Here is a 19,787-nt window from a genome sequence, read left to right as displayed (position 1 = left end):
TTGGCACTAGTGAGAAGCTCAACATCACTGCCAGCAAACATTGAACAAAATAGTTGCATTTTCAATACTTCTATTGATACCTAAGGTACAATTATGTTTTAGATTTTTAAAAACTTCTATTCCCAGGGGGCATGGTAGTTCATGCCTGGCCTGTAATCCCAGCTACTTGGGAGGCAGAGATTGGGAAACTCATGGTTCACGGTCAGCCCAGGTAAAAAGTGAGCAAGACACCATTTCAACCAATAATTGTGCATGGTGGTTCACATCTGTAATCCCAGATACTTAGGAGGCATAGATGAAAGGATCATGGTTGGAGGCCAGCCCCAGGCAAAGAAACATGAGATCCTATCTGAAAGATAACTAAAAAGAAAAGGGCTGGGGATGTGACTTAAGTGGTAGAGCACATGCCTTGTAAGCATGAGTCCTGAGTTCAAACCACAGTATGACCAGCTCCCCTCCCAAACAAAATAAAAACAAAAATAAAAAAAAACTCTATCCCATAGTATTCATTTTCAGTTCCATATTGGTTTTTAAAAAACCTTTCAAAGAAAGTAAGCAGAGGGGAACCAGGATTATCCTATAATAATGGCTTTCCGTGTTGCAAACATTGGACTTGAGTGTTCTGGTACAAGATGAGGGCACTATTTTAATGAGGCATTCACAGTAAGACTGTACTTGCTATTCCACAAACTCTTCACACCCACCGTGCTCTGTGCCCTGGGAGCTGCCACGAGTGGAACGTATCAAAGGGCTCCCTTGCTCTCAGGTTAAGGCTTGGTTTCAGCCAACAGTAGCTTCTGAGGGTGATCTGGAGAGTAGAAACAGTGAGATCAGACATGTTTCTTCTGGCTCGGTGTGGTGGCAAACTACTGTAATCCCAGCACTTGGGATCTTGTTTGGATGACCTATCTGTTGATGATAATGGGGTGTTAAAGTCTCCCACAACCACTGTGTTGGCGTTTATATATGCTTTTAGGTCATTCAGGGTATGTTTGATGAAATTGGGTGCGTTGACATTGGGTGCATACAGGTTGATGATTATTATTTCCTTTTGGTCTATTTCCCCTTTTATTAGTATGGAATGTCCTTCTTTATCTCGTTTGATCAATGTAGGTTCGAAGTCTACTTTGTCAGAGATAAGTATTGCTACTCCTGCCTGTTTTCAGGGGCCATTGGCTTGGTAAATCTTCTTCCAGCCTTTCATCCTAAGCCTATGCTTATTTCTGTCGGTGAGATGGGTCTCCTGTAAGCAACAAATTGTTGGAGCTTCCTTTTTAATCCATTTCGTCAAGCGGTGCCTTTTGATGGGTGAATTAAGTCCATTAACATTAAGTGTTAGTACTGATAGGTATGTGGTGATTCCTGTCATTTAGTTGTCTTAGTTATTTGAAGGTTTGATTGTGTGTACCTAAGTTGAGGTTACTCTCTACTTTCTTGCTTTTTCTTTTCCTGTGGTTTGGTGCTGCCTGTCTTTTCATGGTTAAGTTGGGTTTCACTTTTTGTAGCACTTGGGATCTTGAGTTCAAGAGATCTCAAACTCGAGAAGTTCAAGGAAGGAGTAGGAGGATCTTGAGTTCAAGACTAGAGGGAGAGGGAGAGGGAGAAGGAGAGGCAGAGGAAGAAGAAAGCTAGCAGGTGGTCTTTGGCTTTTTCTAAACAAAATTTTCCCTTCCTCTAAATCTGGACTAGACTTTCCTGTTTGTTTCATGGGACCCTTTCTTTGTACACTGGTATTACCACACTAAATTATAAATTTCTGTCCATCTCTTGCAACTGTAGGTCCTCAGAGAATAGGAACTATGTCTTCTTTTTGCTGTAGTGCATAGGAGGCACTCAGTAAATCTTTAGTAAACTTGATACTGGTTAATAATAATAAGTGATCTTGTACATGATACCAGGGAGTATTTCTGAAGAGTTTATTGTGGTATCAAGTCAATCCAGGGGAACTATATTCAGTAGGCATCATGTCACCTACGGCAGTAAAGTGTGTTTACTTAAAAGAGAAGATTTGCTCCATCCTTACAGAGCTTTGGAAACAGATTACTTTTTGCTTCCCTTGGGTAAAAACTTTGTCATAAGGTCATAATAGTTGAGGACATCATGAACAGGTAGCATTTACAATACATGTGATGCTTATCTAGTTACAGTGAGCAATACAAAATAATTGATCTGGGTCATCCAACAGTGAAATATTCATTCTAGGTCTTACATTATTTAAGCCAACAATGGATAGTCATCAAATTAACCAGAAAAATGGTCATAGCTCACTTTATCCTGAATGTACGAATGTAGCCCTGGGTAGGGATGGAAACTTTTAACATTTCAGAGTGCACATTTCCAGTTCTTTGAAATTGTGACAGGGATTTTTCTTCAGCATGAAGTACAAATACATAATTTTTTATTTTTTAAGATCCTTTAAAAATCTGTTTTAGAAAACTAAATAAATATATATGTCATTTTAAGTTTTTACTTCAATAGTTGAGTTTAGCAAAACTGGAATTTCTCTTTGAAAAGATCAATGTCAGGTCTGTCAGACTAATCAATTTATTGAGGAAAAAATTATTGGTAAAACAAAGAAAGAAGAGAGGATTAAGTAAAATCATATTTTATAGTTCTCCATTTACAAAGAACTAGAAATATGGTCAGTGTTAGTAACAAATTTTATGTTAGTCTTTGAAAATAGGGCATTTCTTAAGAGAAATGAGTCAGTAATATCCTCCCGTGAAAAGGATGATACATGCACTACAAATAATTATTTAAAACTTGTATAAATAGCATATCTAATATATTTTGAATAGATAGGTATTTTATTAAAAATAAAGATAATCAGAGAGATAGAAATTGAAATAATCTATTTTAAGGTTCTACTTAAAGAATGTTTTGGGCAGTACTGGGGTTTAAACTCAGGGCTTAGCACAGGTGCTCTACCATTTGCGTGGCACTCCCAGCCTCATTTATCTCTCCTCCTACCAGAATAGTCACAACGTAAGTCTGAACAGAAAATAGTCATCTTCCTGAGCTTGGCAGTGGTTAGAAATGTTTCCATCCTTGGACCTTAATGTACTTGATAGAAAGGGAATTCATCAATGTTGCCCACTGGATGTAGAAAGCTTGTCATGAAGCTTGAAAGACGTAGTTTTGAAACAAAGAAAGGATAAAACTACCTTTTATATTGAGCACCAGAAGCAAAATTGATTGGTGCTATCTTTACCATGCTGGTATTAAGCCTGGCATTACACATGAGTCTATTAATCCATGTGCTTGCATACCTTCAACAATGTTTGGGAAATTTCTTTCTTATTCTCTTTTATTCTTTCTTGCTTCCCTAACCAAGGCCTAAGCATGGAGAGCTTTCTGTGTTACATCAAGCTCTGTGTGCCTCCAGAACATTTTGGTCACACTAGGCCTGTGCAAGCTAGGGCCTCATGTTGCTCAGCAACCTAAAACGTTTATTTGTGTTTTCTTTATTTCCTATCACTTTCCCCATAGAGTGCCAACCCTTCTCAGTCTCTTCAAATCCTTCTCCACCCACTTGTTCTTTAGTAAATAAATCACCAGGAACTATAAGGAGTGAAGAGACTTGCCTGGTGTTATACAAGAAACTCATGACAATGTTGGCATGAGAAACTAAGACTTCTGACTGTAGTTTCAACATACCCATTAACACAGGGCCACAGAATTGGGCTGAATTCATCCGTGACGTGAGATTTTTCTAATTTCTTTTTGACTAGTTTTGAATTTCATGTACTTTCTTCCTCTTCTTTCAGAGGAAGCACTGTTCCTCTAACTCTTGAACTCAAATCTCTCTTTTTTGGCTGCACTGGGGTTTGAACTCAGGGCCTCACGATAGTACTCTGCCACTTGAGCCACATCTCCAGCCTTGAGCTCAAATTTTTTAATGCAATGTTACCCCAACAGTGGGGCCAGCACCACTGAAGTACGGCAGATGATTCGAGCAGTGTGCAGATGAAGAATTGAACGTAGTTAACTACACAGTGAGAACACTGCTTTATTCAATCCTCAATCCTCTGACAGGGAGAGGGTCTTGCACCAGCATTTAACTTCTTTCAACTATTGCCACCTCCTTTTTCAGCAAAGAAGAGTGAATCTAATGCTGAAAGACTTGGTACAATCTTTGCTAGCTATAAGATAATAGTATTATTTTTGCTTTTTTGTGGTTATTTTCATTCATGGCAAATAATCCTGATTGTCTATTATGAGTTTTCTCTTTAAATAAAATAGTAAATCTGATTTAATATACTGCATAAATGTAATGGAAAAATAATTTAAATTGGCAGGATATGGATAGGAAAAGAATTATGAAGGTAGTGCTTGAATCAGCATGTTGGGAATATCATGCTGGTCTAATCCATTACCGAGAGTTGTCTACTGCAACCCTGTTTCTCCTAAACTACTAAGAACAGTCAGGGGCTGGGATGAAAACTCTCCCAAGTCCTCTTTTCCCCTTGCTCACTAGGTAACTCAGACTCCTCCTTGGTTGCTACTGTCATCTTTGGCTTCTAAATCTCAGAATGTTGTTTCTACTGGTGCTGACCTTGAACTGCTATTGCTGACCCTTTGTTCCACTCCACTTGGTCTTTTGTTTGCAAATTAAGGGGATTAGCTTCTTTTGGCTAATCCTTGATGGTACTGTACTAAAGAAACCATAATTTTATTTTGATTTTCCTAAAGGAATCTTTGCATTGCCAACTCACCATTTCCTTTTCAAGCTGTTTTGGACAGGTGTCTGCAAGGGCAGGGCAAGAGTAATGTTTCCTTTTAGCATAGGCAAAGCACTCCTCCATTCTCCACCCACATTCAGTATCAGAAGATGATGCTCACTATCTCAGCTGGTGCCTTCTTGGGTGACTTAGTTTGCTTGCTGTTGCTACAACAAAATACCTGAGGTTGACTAATTTATAAAGAGGTTTATTTTGGCTTATAGTTCTGGAGGGTGGGAAATCCAAGAGCATGTCAATAGTATGTGCTCAGCTTTTGGTAAAGGCTTTAGGTTGTGTCAATTCAGGGCAGAGAAGTAGAAGGGGAAGTGGGCACTTGAAGAAGGTAAGCACGTGTGTGAGAGCAGAGGGGCAGTGTCAAGCTCACTTCATAACAACTTGCTCTTGTGATAAGTAACCCACTGTCAAGGAAATTACATTAATTCCTTCATGAGGATGGAGACCTCATTACTTACTTACCTTTTAAGGGTCTCACAATCTTATACAATATAAGATCATACTGTTATATGTCAGTATAACAGACAATGTTATACTGGGGACCAAGCCTCAACATGAGTTTCGATGAGGACAAACCCTATCCCCTCTTCTTGGTCATCTTTCCATTTTCATTCTCTGGGGATGGAATATTTTAGCATCTGACTATCTGGCCACCCAAATGCACCTTAGCCACGAGGTCCTGAGGATTCTTACCCACGTAAGATTCATTACTGCCTGACCTAGTATCCCAGAGTTCCAAGTTGGACATAGCTTAAGTCCCTCAAGAGGTTACTTTTATAAAATGAAAAATAATAAAGAAGTGTTTCAAAGAAAATCAACCATAGAATTTCTAAGAAACAACAATTAGAAACTGAGTCCTAATGTTTAAGATCAGAAGTTAAAATTCTTTATAGTTCATATGCCTTTCACATTTCTGAAAGGCACCAGTGGAACTGGGCACAATTTTCTATGTCCAGATTAAACCAAAGCAAGGGAGTAAATGTATTTTGAATACTTACATGGCTAACATATACTAGTACCCTGAGTCAAATGAGAGGAATGTTAATTTACAACTATCTCAAATACTTTACCCTCTGGGGAAAGAAAAACACTCTTTTGAGTTCCTTTGGCAGAAAGCCCCAGGCATCTATCTTTTAATTTTCTCCACCATCTCTGATTTAATGTTCTGATCACATTATACAGTGTGAATTAAACAAAGACTACATTTTTTACTACTCTGCTTTCACAACAATTGAATCCATAAACTTATCTCTATAGTTACTTTTTTACAGTGTACACTGAAATCTAGTATCTTCTCTTCTAGCTCTCCCCTCTAATACAATAAGTCCACAAGGAGGGCATAACCAGGAGTGAAAGGTAAGAAAGAAGGATTATACACATGATTAAAATAAATAGTAACCATGAATTTGCTAACTCATAACTGTTTGCCTAAGTTCTACTTTGGGAATATGAATTCTCTTATTAAATCTTGTTTTCAATATAGAGAAGTGTCATTTACATTGACCTGTTATACAAGAAAAGCTCAAGTTATACTTCGAAAAATAATATTTAAAACTTTATAGCTATCTATTTAGAGTCTCACATTCTCTACAGATTGTGGCAGGTACTGTGTGATGCATGATAAAATGTATCATGACATTCAAGACACTGTCCATATCTATAATCTTCTGTGAGGGTGATATTATGCTAGCATCTGGGAATAGAAAGATATATAATAAAAATAAAAAAGACAATATAGATCTAACAAAATCATTTTAGATTATGTGCACTGTGTGTGGAGATGGCTAGCAGAAGGAAGGACAATGTACAGATATGACCACAAACATTTATATTAAAAACTGAAGGGTGCCTAAATAACCCAACTGTTACTTTCTCTAGGGCAAGGTCATTTCTATACATTCACTTCTAGCTTTCTGTGCTGATCACAATGACAGGCACACAGTAAGAATTCAATATATATTTGTTAAGGAATGAATGCATGTATGAACAGAATGAGAGGGAAACATAGAAGAGGACACACGTTTGACATTCTGGGGATAATGGAAACAAGTGGATTGGTGGGAGAAGGGCCTGAGGGACAGGTCTGTAGCAGACTCCCTTATCTTGATTTCTAGCTGAACACACTCGCTGACCTCCTTTGTTACTAGGAACACCAGGTGACTAAGTTCTAGTCAAAGGAATGTGAGCAAATGTGAAGGGTACCTCTTTCAGGTCATACCCTTGCCTGGCAGAGCCATGTCCTCTCCCTCTCCTTGATCCCTCCTACTGCTAATTGGAAACATACATAGGAGGAGCCATCTTAAGACTAAAGGGACAAGGACAAATCCTTTAGATGCAGCCCCTGGCAGCTTTGTGGAATTGTGTCACTGGACCAACTGCCCTTTATGTGAGAAATAAATTTGTTTTAAGCTCGTTATTTTAGACCTCCGTGCCAGCAGCTAAACAAAAGCAAATACGTACTAATACAAGCAAAGCGAGTCTCAGGCAGGTGGACAAATATGGAAGTTTTTCAAGACTGAAGGAACAGCATGTAGAAAGGAATGGAAATTTGGGCACTAGCTTCAGGATGCCAGCAATGAAGCTGGAAATGGCGGCTAGGGCCAGCTACTAGAAGACGCTATTCTGCTTTTCCCAAAGGCTTGGATTTTTACCCTGTGGCCCAGAAGATACGGCATGACAGGTACGCAGGATGGAAGATTCAAAAAAAATCACAACTTCCACGCAGAGTAAGCAGGGAGAATTAATCTACTATAGAAGAAACAGAAGCTCCGAGAGGTCAAAGGACTATTCCAAGTGAGAGACAGAGGTGGAAACTCTGCAGTAGAGTTTTGAAATGATTGGTTTAGCCCACCTGGGTAACCTGCTTAAAAATGCAAATTGCGTTGCCGGGATGGATTCTGGGAAATTTACACTTTTTAACACAAACTTCGGGCGCACGACAGCTGGACACCACTGACTTACAGAGACCCTCTGACAAAGCTCTCCAAGTGTTTATAAAGGCGACAAGCTCGCGGCGTTGAAGACAGGCTGCCACCGGCACCACAGCGCGCGCGAGGAAAAGCGCAACTCCGTGAGCGAGAGCCGCCGCCCGCCAATTCTCGCGCGAAGATCCAGAGGGCGGCCCCGCCCCGCCCGCCCGCCCGCCCTCCGGGTTGCCGTGGAGACCAGGGTCCCGGAGCGGTCGACTACGAGAGCTGGAGGCGGGGGGAGCCCGCCACTTCAGTCCCTCGAGCCTGTCGCCTCCCGGGCGCCTTGTTCCCAGCTCTCCGCCGCCGCGCTCGCCGAGGCCTCCTCGCGAGACCGGGCGAGGCCCTGGAGAAGCGCCGTCTTTCGCAGAACTGAGCAAAGCGGCCGCCGGCGGCCGCGTCCCCCCCTCTCCGTCCGAATCCAGGCGGTGGGAGTGGCTGCATTTGAACCAAACGGCCTTAGCGGGCGGCAGTCGCCGCGCCGCCGCCGCCGCCGCCGCCGCCGCCGCCGCCGCCCGTGCTCCCGAGGGCTTGTTGCGGAGACTGGCCTCCCGTGGCCTCAAGTGCCGCGTTCCCCAGCCCCGGGAAACATCCGCCCTCGGGGTAAGGGCGCGTCGGCGGCCGCGGGGCCCGACGCGGGCCGAGGGAGCTGTCCTCGAACGGGCCGCGGCCACAGTCGCTAGGGAGGCGTTGGCAGCAGCCTCTCCAAGCCCGGTTTTCCTTGGGGCTTCCAGCCTCGCATCCTGGGATGCTCGGATCCGCCAGAAAATGTCACCTCGAAAGGGGCCACCAAGAAATAGTGCAGAAAACAGTGATTTACCCCATAACGCTTTCTTTTCACAGAGACGATGCTTGAGATGCAAGGAAAACAGTTTCCCACACCATCTGAGTCGTAGCTGAAGCTCGAGTGACTGACGCCAGAGAGGGGCAGACATGCTCAACTCCACCGGCGACGTGGACTTTTCCAAAGAAGAAAACAGCGAGGACGAGATCCCCCTACTCGCTGCCCAGGAGCTGCCGGGTGACGCAGCATCCAGCGACAAAAGTCCCATCAGTGTCCCCGAAAAAACTGGTTACCCGGATCCCGTGTACGTTATGGCTGCGAATATTTTTCAGGGTATTCGAATAGAAAAGTCGCCTGAGAAAGTCATTATCAAGTACGGGAGCGAACCCCTGCCGTCCTTGCCCGAGTCTGAGGATGAATCCTTTCAGCGTTTGTCCTATGAGCTGGCGTTCAGTGCCCTGAAGTGTGAGTAGTGCCACTGTTGAAGATCAGCGCTAAAAGGGCATCTGTGCGACAAAACCCTTCGCCCAGGTTTTGTTTCCATCCACGTGCACATCCGTGGTCAAGTACATACATCAGGAATCGGGAGTTCCCGTGAAACGCCAGCTGTTTTTCACTGCTGCACCTTGCTGGTGCCTAGCATAGTCCCTTGTCCTTAGAAGGCATAGGGCCGTCATTAAAATGACCAGGAAAGAATTCGACTGGCAGGGAGAGCATGAATCCACTCAAGTATCTTAAGTTTAATCGTTTTCCTCTCCTTATATATTTCTTTCCATTGTATTCTTGTGTGTTTACATCTTGTCTTTTAGTTAATGAGCTCTCTCAATTATAACACCATTAAGGCAGAGTGGGGAAAGGAACAGTGGTGAAATAAAAAGAAAAGGTGCAGTCTACTGCAGTGGCTCACTCCTGTGATCCTGGCTACTTGGGAGGCTGAGATCTGAAGGATCCCAGTTTGAGGTCAGCCAAGGCAAATAGTTCAATAGACCCATGTCCAAAATAACCAGAGCAAAATGGACTGTAGTTGGGGCTCAAGTGATAGAGCACCTGCTTTGTAAGCACGAAGCTCTGAGTTCAAACCCCAGTTCCACCAAAAAAAAGGTGTAATATTTTAAAAATGAATACCAAAATTAAATCAGTCCCCAATTAAGATTGTCCTGTTCTTAGCCAATAGCTTTAGTTTGGGGACCCAAACTTAAGTAGGGTTCCCCTTTCTAATTTGCTTCCAGTTCCAGACTCAGACTTTTTCAGAGTTTTTTAATGGCTGTGAAATATAAACTTCTGAGTGTGGAATTGACACTATAAGGTAACTGGATATTGTTATTATGAGGAAAGCTGGCAAAGGACCTGTTTTTGTACTAGTTGTGACTATAAACTTTATACTGGTTTGTAAACTGACTGAATGTAGGTCCAAAGAGATGGTCCAGAAATGTGTGGAATATTGGCAGCTAAAATGGTGAGCTGGAAATAGGGCTGGAAGAGTGGCATTCTTGAAGTGAAGGCTGTAGTAGTCCCTCATATGAAGGACCTCCAGAAAAACAATAAAAATAGGAAGAACCTCCAGGAGTCAAAGGAAGAAACATCTTTCAAAATGGGAATAATGGCCAGATGGACAGTGAATTTTAGGAATTAATAGATTTCTCTTTTACTTCCGAGTTTGGAACCAGTTAAGAGAGAGAAATGGGGATGTGGCTTTAGAGCTCTTGTCAAGAATGCTTACAGATCTTTACTCCTGAGCAAGAGACTTCCCCACCTCCATGGTCCAGCTGAGTCATCCAGACCTCTGCACCCCTGGAGTGCACGTGTCTCCTGCAGACAAACTGGCAGAAAGAAGGGGGTGGGGAGGAGAGAGAGGCCCAGCTTTTTCCAACTTCACTGATCAAATCAACTCCATTTGCCTTTCATAGGAAGTGGGAGTCAAGGGGAGAGAGAATCCAGGAGGAGTGAGGGGGTGAGTTCTCTGCAACAGAGTAAAAGAAGAGGCTTTATTGGGGTGGGGGTGGGGAATAATTGGAATTTGGGATGGAATTCTAGGATAGGAAAGGTTTGTAACTTTTAACTAGGTCCTGATAACCTAAATGAGACTCATAAAATGAGTGTTTTATTGGTTTGTTACAAGAATAAGATGAGGAAAGGCAGCACAATGTTCTGTGAAGAGCATGCACTCGGATGCCAGACTGCCTGGGCTTGAGTCCCTCATCTGCTGCTTACTGTGTGACTGTGAATGTTTTCTTTCACTCTTCTGTCCCTCATTTCCTATAACGCAGGGATAGTCATAGTACCTGACTCACAGGATTGTTGTGAAGATTAAATGAGTTAATACATAACAAGACTTTAGAACAATTTCAAGCCCATAGAACACTTTGTATAAAAGTACAGTTGTTCACATTGATAGGACTATGTGAGAATGTGATGTAAATTTAGATGTACAAAGATAATGCTTCATGTACAAATGAAAGGCAGCACAGAGGTGATAGTGTTTTTGGTAAGAGTCCTAGATACCAATTGCTGGTATCATGTTCTGTTTTCTTTTTTGCATTGTTATTTTGTAGGCACCCCGCAGCTCCATTGCACAAAAATTCTTCAGCTTATCCCAGTCTGCTATGTTAGAAGCCCTTCATTCTTATGAAGACTATATTTTCTGTAACAACTGGGATTTATGCTGGGAAACTATGAAGTTGAGAAAAATTGGTTTGCAAGTAGCAGGGGGTAACTCTGAACTTCATTTTCCTTATAAATGAAATGGGACTATTACCTTGTATAGTATGTCCATAATTGGTGGCTGAAATATGCGTAAGGTTTCATAGAAGATTTCTTATGAATATTGAAGTCTCTGCTCTCAAATTAGTCTTCTTTCATTTTCCTGTGTCCCAAATAAAGATGGAAATTCCATGTAGACTAGTTTTCCATGAATGTTGAATGAATTGAAGCTAGGCCTTTTTGAACACAGCTGGTTAAAGCATCTGCTAGACAACACATATACAGTTTAAAGAGCTGTATAAAACTCTGGAACTCTGGAAGTTTTAAAATATGTCTACTTGTTTCCACATAGTACCTTTGCAATAATTCTATTCTCTCTACCTCAACTTCTGTGCACACACAAATTAACATGACAACTTTGTTATCTCATCACTGTCTTCACTACCAAATATCTAAGTTAGAAATAATGCCATTCTAACACAAACTGTTCAAGAGAATGAAAGAAGAGGGGACACTTTTTACTCAGAAGGTCAGCAGAACACTGACAAGGATGTTAACAAGAAAAGGAAATTATCTAAACGTGAACATAGAACAAAAATCCTAAATAAAATATTAGCAAATCAAATCCAATTGTGCTTAAAAAGGATAAGAGAAGTGTAGCTTAGCATTATTAATTACATTCTCTTTAATGTCTTTGAAGGTCATAAATTAAAGGTCAGAATTCCTTTACAACTACTCTGCTTATTCAAATGATGCTTCCTTGACTGACTCCATGTAGCACCTGGGTCATTAGGGCCAGGACTCGTAAAGATAAATATCTTATCAGACCATTGCAAGTTAAGTCTTTATAAAGAATTTAGATGTGAAAGTAAACGTAATGTATTGAATTCCAGAGTTTTCATTTTTAGCTTAGCTGTTTTGGTAACAGCTATTTCCACTGTTTTGCAGATCAAGATGTTTTGGAAACTATATTAATAGACAGCTATATCTTCCCAAGTTCCACAATAGTAAGTAGACAACCTTTTCAAAATACACACTCTCCTCCTTCTAATACTGACTCTTGTCCTTTCATTTTGGTGAACATACCCAAAACTCTCTTTTTTGAAACTTTTCAAAACTGGATTTCCCCCTCTTTTGAAGACCTTCCCTATTTTCAAACCTAACAGATTATGTAAAATTATCATATTCCTGCTGTTATGAAAAATAATGATATGAAAATATTGCTAGTAGACATTGTTTGTATACATTGCTTTGTGTGTTTCCCCTTTATGTGTTAGCCAGATCATTTGAGCAGTCTTATTATTGTGATGCTGTATGATTTCCAAGACAGAAAATTTCAAACTCGTGTCCTTCCTGATAATGAGGAGTCTATATCAGAAGTTCAAGAAGTGGAAAACCTTCTTAACAGGTAATCACAGAGTAAAAACGCTGTTTGACACAAAATTAGTGTTTTCACTGGTAAAATTATATACAGTATAACTTACAGCTATCTATGAGTGTTAAAAACTTATGAAGAAAAAAATATAAAATGTCACAAATTTCTTGAGTTCCTTCACTGCCTTGAACAGACTAAATACTCTGTTTAAAATTAAATTGCTTTGGGAGCTTGAATTCAAGAGACAATGTATAAGCATGTGGGGGAAGTCATTAAAAATTCCTCACAATTTTAGCACATACACAAATTAAACTTCATTTGAAATGGCTGTTATTTGTTTTTTAAGCTTTATTTACAGCTTTTTTTTTTTTTTAAAGAATCAAACGTATCAGAAAATCCCAAAAGAGAACAAGGACCTAGTATTTTGTGATACTGAGAAAAAATTCTATTTAAGAACAAACTGTTTCAAATTTGCTTTCTTTTTGTGCTAAACATCAACAGAAGCCTGTCATAAGGATCATAATAAATGCCTACCTCAAAGGGTGGTTAGAAGAACTAACTAACTAACGCAGGTAAAATGCTCAGCTTAGAACCAGATACACAAGGAAGTGCTCACTAAATGATGACCTGTGCTATGGTTTGAATGTGCCCCCCATCATGTGTTGGAAACTAGTCTTGTGTGGCAGTGTTGGGAGGTGGAGCCTAATGAGAGGTGTGTAGGTTATTCAGTCTTTGTCTCCTTAAATAGTAGTGCCATTATTAAAGGCCTTGCAGGAGTGGTTGGTTCTCTTACACATTGCCCTTCTGTCATGTGATGACTCAGCAAGAAGGCCTTCCCCAGATGTCAATGCCTTGAATTTGGACTTTTTCCAGCCTTCAGAACTGTGAGAAATAAATTTCTGTTCTTTATAAATTACTCAGTTTCAGATATTCTGTTTTAGCAGCACAAACTAGACTAAGACTGTTAGCTATAGCTTTTGTTATTATGTCGTTGAACTTTAATAGAAAGTACAATATATTGACAATAATCTGGTAGGATTTTTATTTAGTGAATAGTCTGAAACCGTTGTCAGTATGATGCCTGATTTTGTATTTTATGGGAAATTCAAGCCATTTTATTTAATTTAAATTATTGAAGGTGGAGACCAGAGGACTCAAGTAACAGAGTAATCATAATAGTTTTATTGAATGCTTCATATGTCTCAATCACTGTTCTAAGAAACTCTTTATATTACAACCTTAGGGATTGGTCACTGTTACGAACCTGTGATTCTACACATGAGAAAGCTGAGAAACCTGCAGGTTAAAGGAACCTTCTCACACTGCAGAGGTGGAAAGGGGAGTAGCCTGAACTCAAACTCAGAGAATCTGACTCAGAGTCCCTCCTTGTACCTCTGTATGTTATCACTATTTGCACTTAGGTAACTGCTGCTTGGCTGGGGTGTTTTGGCACATTACAGATAGGACGTAGGCATAGCTCATGTCCATCCTAGCTGTGAGAAATTGTGGGATGGAGAAGAGTAAGAGCAATCAGACATATGTACTTTCTGTTTGATAGGTAAAGACCCAGCTCCTGTTAACTGTATAGGACAGATTCTGAGTTTTAGTTTTCTCATGCTTGTCTCAGCTTCTGTTTGACATAGTCAAGACTTAGGAGACTTTTATGGCCCGCTTACCTGAGTCTCAGAGGGGCTAATGAGAGTTGAGGTTAGGCTGAGTCACCCAGGAAAGCCTCAAGGCTCTTACCAAGTGAGAAAGATCAGAGACTGGTTTCATCAATCGTAGATTAGCTGACTATGTTAGCAGGGCAGGTAGGAATAGGACAAGCAAAGGGCATGGCTTAGAGGGCCAGAGGAACCAAATGATAATACTATTTAAAGACTCCAGATTCTCCACATGTTTCCCTCTCCCCATAATATATACTATCCTCTTCCTAGACATAATGCAGATCTGGCTATGTTGTTGTCAGTGCAATAATTTTTCCCCTTAGCTAATGAATACATGTTTATGTAATGCAAGTCTTACTCCAAAATTCATCAGTCATATTATATTCATTTCTATTCATTGTTATACTCAGTTCACAATATGCTGTAGAGAAATGCCTCTTTTTAGCGGTTGAATTACAGAGAATAGTAGGACAGTGTGGGAAAATACATGTACAAAGATAAAAACCACAGATTTTTTGTTTTTATTACAGAATCTCGCTGTGTTGACCAGGGTGGTCTTGAACTCCTGATCTTGAATGATCCTCCTGCCTCAGCCTCCCAAGGGTGGGGATTATAGGTGTGGGCCATGACACCCAGCAAAGCCACAGTATTTTCATCAAGAGTCTTAGCTTAGCTGGGTGCTCGTGGCTCATGCCTGTAATTTTAGCTACTCTGGAGGTAGAGATCAGGAAGATTGTGGCTCAGGGGAAATAGTTTGTGAGATCATATCTCAAAAATACTCAAAACACACACACACACACACACACACACACACACACACACACACACACACACACACACAAAGGGTTAGTGAAGTGGCTCAAATGATAGAGTGCTTGCCCAGGAAGCATGAGGCCCTGAGTTCAAACCCCAGTAATGCAAAAAAAAAAAAAAAATCTCAGCTTTCAAGAAGCCATCTTCAGTTAGCTTGAGCAAAAGCAGGTAGAAAATTTTTTCAAAGATAACCAGAAGTCTCATGCAACTCAGGGATTCAGGAAGAGAATGAAATCAGGAACTGGAAAGATGTTAGGAATGCACTTTACGTCTTTCTCTTTTTATTTCTACTTCTCTCTTAGTGCCTGCTTAATTTCCTTTTTCTTTGTTCATTTGCCTTTTTCTGTGCCACTGGTCCACATGGAAAAAAAAGCCTTACTGTTCCATTTCAGTATTTGAGCTTGTATGTTACAGTCATAGGTTAGATTTTTTTTTAACGTTGACTTTTTTCTTTTTTCTTTTTGAGGCAGTGTCTTACTATGTTGTCTAGGGTGACCTTGAACTTGCTGTATAACCCAGGCTGGCCTCCAACTTGAGATCCTCCTGCCTCAGACTTCTGAGTGCTAAAATTAGAGGCGGGCCACCAGGCCTGGGTACTTGGACTAATTTGTAATCTTTACATCCCAATTCTAAATCCTCATGAGAGGGACTCTGATTGACTTGGTGTGGGTGAGGTGCATTCTCTTGGACCAATTCCGCAAGCTAGAGAAGAGGGATTCCAGCAAACAGGACTCCTGGAAGCTAATCCCTATAAACCTTCTGGTGCTTGAGTGTGGGCACTGTGGTTCCCAGGGAAGTAGAACCACTGTTCCTCACAGTATACCTTAATATGTCTATTAAAAGGAGAAAGGCTAATTTTAAGAGGTGATAGAATTAGCAAGAAATTGAATGAGAATGAATTCCTTCTTGTGAAAATTATTTGACCTTTGTTGTTGTCCCTCCCAGGGATCCTTGTGTTTTGTCATGTTTCTTCACCTATATACCAACTTGTATCTTTTTCCTCATTTATTCATGAATTTAGAGATACACAATTCCAGATGACACCTATTATCATTTTTGACATATAAAAGGTTTTTAAAGAACCCAGTCCTTATATAAAATGTGGCACTGTGACTAGATTAAAAAAAAACAAAACCACAGACTCTTCTTTCTTACTCCCTATGCCTTCCCACCAACCAGTCTGCTTCTGCCAAAGAATTTGTTGAACTTTTTAGGAATTAAAGTGAAATAGGCATTGAAAGAATAGAGAGGCAGCAGGGGAAAGAGGACCTCATTCATCTTCCCAAACCACCTCCAAAGTGTTCAGTGTACAGTCTTCCATATTATTATTAAGACGTCACAACCTACCAGAATATCATCCTTATTTTCTTTTCCTCCCTTTTGCTCACCTTACAGTAGCCTGTAATTCCAATTCAGAAACATATGGTGAATCTGTCCACCTCTTTCTGTTTCTACTGCTGCCATCTGGGTCCATCATTGAACTACTGTGATAGAGCCCTCATTGGGTTCTCTGCCTATAACTCTTACTTCCCCATTATTCATTCCACATTGGCAGGAAGAGTGCTGTTTTTATTTTATATGGTCATGATGGAATATTGTGGATCAGACTTTTCCTCCTACTATAATGAACTAAAAACTGAGTAAAATACATGAGATAAAGGTTTTAGACATTAGATAAGAAATAGCACGGAAAGTTGATCTCTGAAAAGATGAAAACAATTGAGTTAAGCCCTAGAACAGTTCTGGGTTTCTGCTGAGAGGTGTTTTCCAAACTCCAGAGTAGGAAGTAGAAAATGTCAATCTTGCTGAGTTAAGAAAGCAGACATCAGACTTGTAGGAGGTCGAATGATCATTTTATTATATTAAGTAGTAAAGTCATTCACATTGAATGATTTATGAATATTAAATCAACCATGCAGATAAATCACATTTGCTCAGTATGTTCTTTTTCTTATCTTTCCTATTTCTCTTGTTTCCCATCATGCTCCAGAGTTTCTCATTTGTCAAAGTGACTCTTAAATACTTGTTTATGAGCTTTAATCTCTCAAGTTCTCTCCAGCCCTTCTTTGGATACTCTTTGCCCATTTCAATTACCTCCTGAAGAATCAGAAGCAGTTAATCTGTATGGTATTTGATTTTATGTTTTTCAAGCAGATTATTAAAAAAAACATTCAATTTGGCATTAAAAAAACAAACATTCAATTTGCTAGGCACAGATGGCTTGCACCTATCATCCTAGCTACTTGGGGGGCTGAGATCAGGAGGATCTTGGTTTGAAGCCAGCCTGGGCAAATAGTTCATGGACTGCATCTCCAAAATGCCTAGAGCAAAATGGACTGGAGGTGTGGCTCAAGTGGTAGAGTGCCTGCTTTGCATGTGCGTTCAAACCCCAGTCTCAAGTTAAAAAAAAAAAGCAAGAAACATTCAATATATACTTAAAGAGAAACATTTCTGATGGGTGTGTTAGTCATGGCATTCAAAAACTTGAATTACTGTACTGAGTAGGGTGGTTCATGACTGGAGTCCCAGCTCTGAGGCAAGGCAGGAGGATTGTGAGTTCATGGCCAAAGTGGGCTGGATGCTGAGACTCTCTCAAAAAACAAAAGCAGAACAAAAACTTGAGCTATTTGCTCATTGTTAAAGATTTCTGAAACATTTAAAGCCAAAAATGAGTGAAACCCCTTTGATTGAAAACTAAGCGGAGAGAAGGCTGGGGGAGCTGCTCATTGGTATAGCTCTTGATTAGCATGTGGAAGGCCTGAGCTCTAAAAAGGAAGAGGGAATTATATATTAGTTATGATTTGTTTTGCAACTGACACATTAGGCAAAATGGAGAATTTTGATGAAATACAGAACACAGACTATAGGGCAGTGATGGAGTGGTGCTACTAAGGAGAACCTCTAGCTTGGATATCACCAGGACTCTTATCAACCTTAGTCTCTGCATGTCTGTGGGCTTTGGCTCCATTCTTTTATCATCTTGCATTCCTAGGATGGGAAACTTGGCTTCCAGCATCTCAGCACCAAACACTAGAACACCCAGCTTGTCTCTCTCTTGCTTCATCCAAAAAATCACTCAAGTCTGGCTTTGGCCAAGTGTGTACTCAACCAATCTGTTGTGGTTAGAGACAGTCACCTAGGGACATCTTTTGAGAAAAATGACATGGTCAGAGGAAGGAATATGTCTCAGAAGAGGAGAGGTTCTAGTTCCAGAATGAAAGGGGTGCTTAGCAGACAAACAGTAGTCTTCTAGTGTTTAGGAAGCATTGAGAAAAACTTGGTTTGGACATTATTTACAGATGTCAAGTTTCTTGTGACACACTATAGTGAGTATGATATGAGTTTGTTTTATTGGAGGCCTAGGATGTTGTTAGCTTCCTTTAAAGAGAGCATATCCTTTCTTTCTAGTGGGTAGCAGAAGCAGCACAAAAGGCCTAGGTGACCCTCTACTCAGGGTTTGAAATGGGTGGATGCTGGTCTTAGTCCCTGAGAAAGCCAGTTTCTGTCCACCTGACTCTTGAGCTTGAGCCTTTTGGTGACCCAGTTCCAAAGCCTGGGGACTGTGACAATCCCTCTCTCAAGCTTGGCACACTCCAAACTTCCATTTTGTTACTCTTCCCTCAGGAATCTATTCTAAGTCATCTCTCTCACCTTCTCAGGCATCTATTCCAAAATTGGCATACTTTCCTATCCAAGGCTGCTCTACTTGGAGCATGGGTAGCTCCTCTCTCCATCCCTCCTTCCCTCCTGGCTCACTCCCACTCCTCCCCTGTGGCTCAGCTGAAATGTCACTCCTAGAAAATGCTCCTCGACTCCCATAACAGTGTCCCTCGTGCTATCATTGGACTCACATAAATTGTTCAAGCAGATAATGAGTCGCGCTGAAAGAAAACACAATTACTGAATTTGAATAACACAGAAGATCAACTGATGAGGATGAACTGTGTCTTAGGAATGAAAGTCCTGACATGTTTTCCGAAAAAGTTTAGTTTCAGAAAAGGTCATTTAGAAAATGTCATTTAACTCTTCTCTAAGCCGTGGATCAGGTGTCTGGTAGGATTGAAGGCCACATGTAGAATTTTTGGTTAACACAAATACAGGGAGAATTTGATGTATGATAAAGGTAGCATTGCAAATTAGTGAGAAAAAGTGTTGAAACAAACTGAATTACCATCTGGAAAAAAAAAAATTAGATACATGCCTTACAACATACTCTGCATAAACTCTAAATAGATGAAATATCCAAATGTGAAAAAAAATCTATTAGAAAAAGACTTTAAAAGTATTTAAGTATTTTAAAGTATTTAAAATACTTTTAAAAAATATGTAAAAACTTTACAGACAAAATGCCTTCATAGAATTCACAAAAGTGAATGTAAAACATTTTACATTGTTACATTATTTTTATAATTAATTTTTTACATTGTCACATTCCTTTTTTAAATTGTTATATTACTTTTATTTTCTTTTTAAATTTTTTTATTATCATATTATTGTTGTACTGGGGGTACATTTACAAAAGTTCTCACAATGTGTACTAGTTGAACTCGCCCCTTCATCATTCTCCCTTATCCCTCCTTCCCCCATTTCTGGAATAGTTTCACAGGTCTCATTTTTCCATTTTCATACATGAGTACATGACATTTCCACCATATTAACCTCCTGCACCTTTCCTTACATCCTTCCCCTCTGACTGTTACTAACCCCCAGTCAGGACCTGTTTTACCTCCCTGTCCTCTGTTTTTG

At 40.3% G+C, this 19,787-nt stretch overlaps 1 protein-coding gene across 9 annotated transcripts in view; it reads left to right on the top strand.

Annotated features, from left to right (window-relative positions):
* Window positions 1-8,187: 8,187 nt before the first annotated feature.
* The window catches only part of Nsun7 (NOP2/Sun RNA methyltransferase family member 7), a 42,426-nt gene continuing 30,826 nt past the window's right edge, over window positions 8,188-19,787 (top strand). For 2 of the 9 annotated variants that reach the window (XM_074042398.1, XM_020170303.2), the window contains exons 1-4: window positions 8,188-8,305; window positions 8,546-8,951; window positions 12,135-12,193; window positions 12,464-12,594. In XM_074042398.1, the coding sequence (XP_073898499.1) occupies window positions 8,636-8,951; window positions 12,135-12,193; window positions 12,464-12,594 (506 nt within the window). In that variant the 5' untranslated portion in view covers window positions 8,188-8,305; window positions 8,546-8,635. The other 7 variants (XM_074042399.1, XM_074042400.1, XM_074042401.1 and 4 more) reach the window with 7 other exon arrangements.

Source organism: Castor canadensis, chromosome 9 (assembly GCF_047511655.1).
Source record: "Castor canadensis chromosome 9, mCasCan1.hap1v2, whole genome shotgun sequence".
Taxonomy (NCBI): domain Eukaryota; kingdom Metazoa; phylum Chordata; class Mammalia; order Rodentia; family Castoridae; genus Castor; species Castor canadensis.
This window is presented reverse-complemented; position numbering and strand designations above follow the sequence as displayed.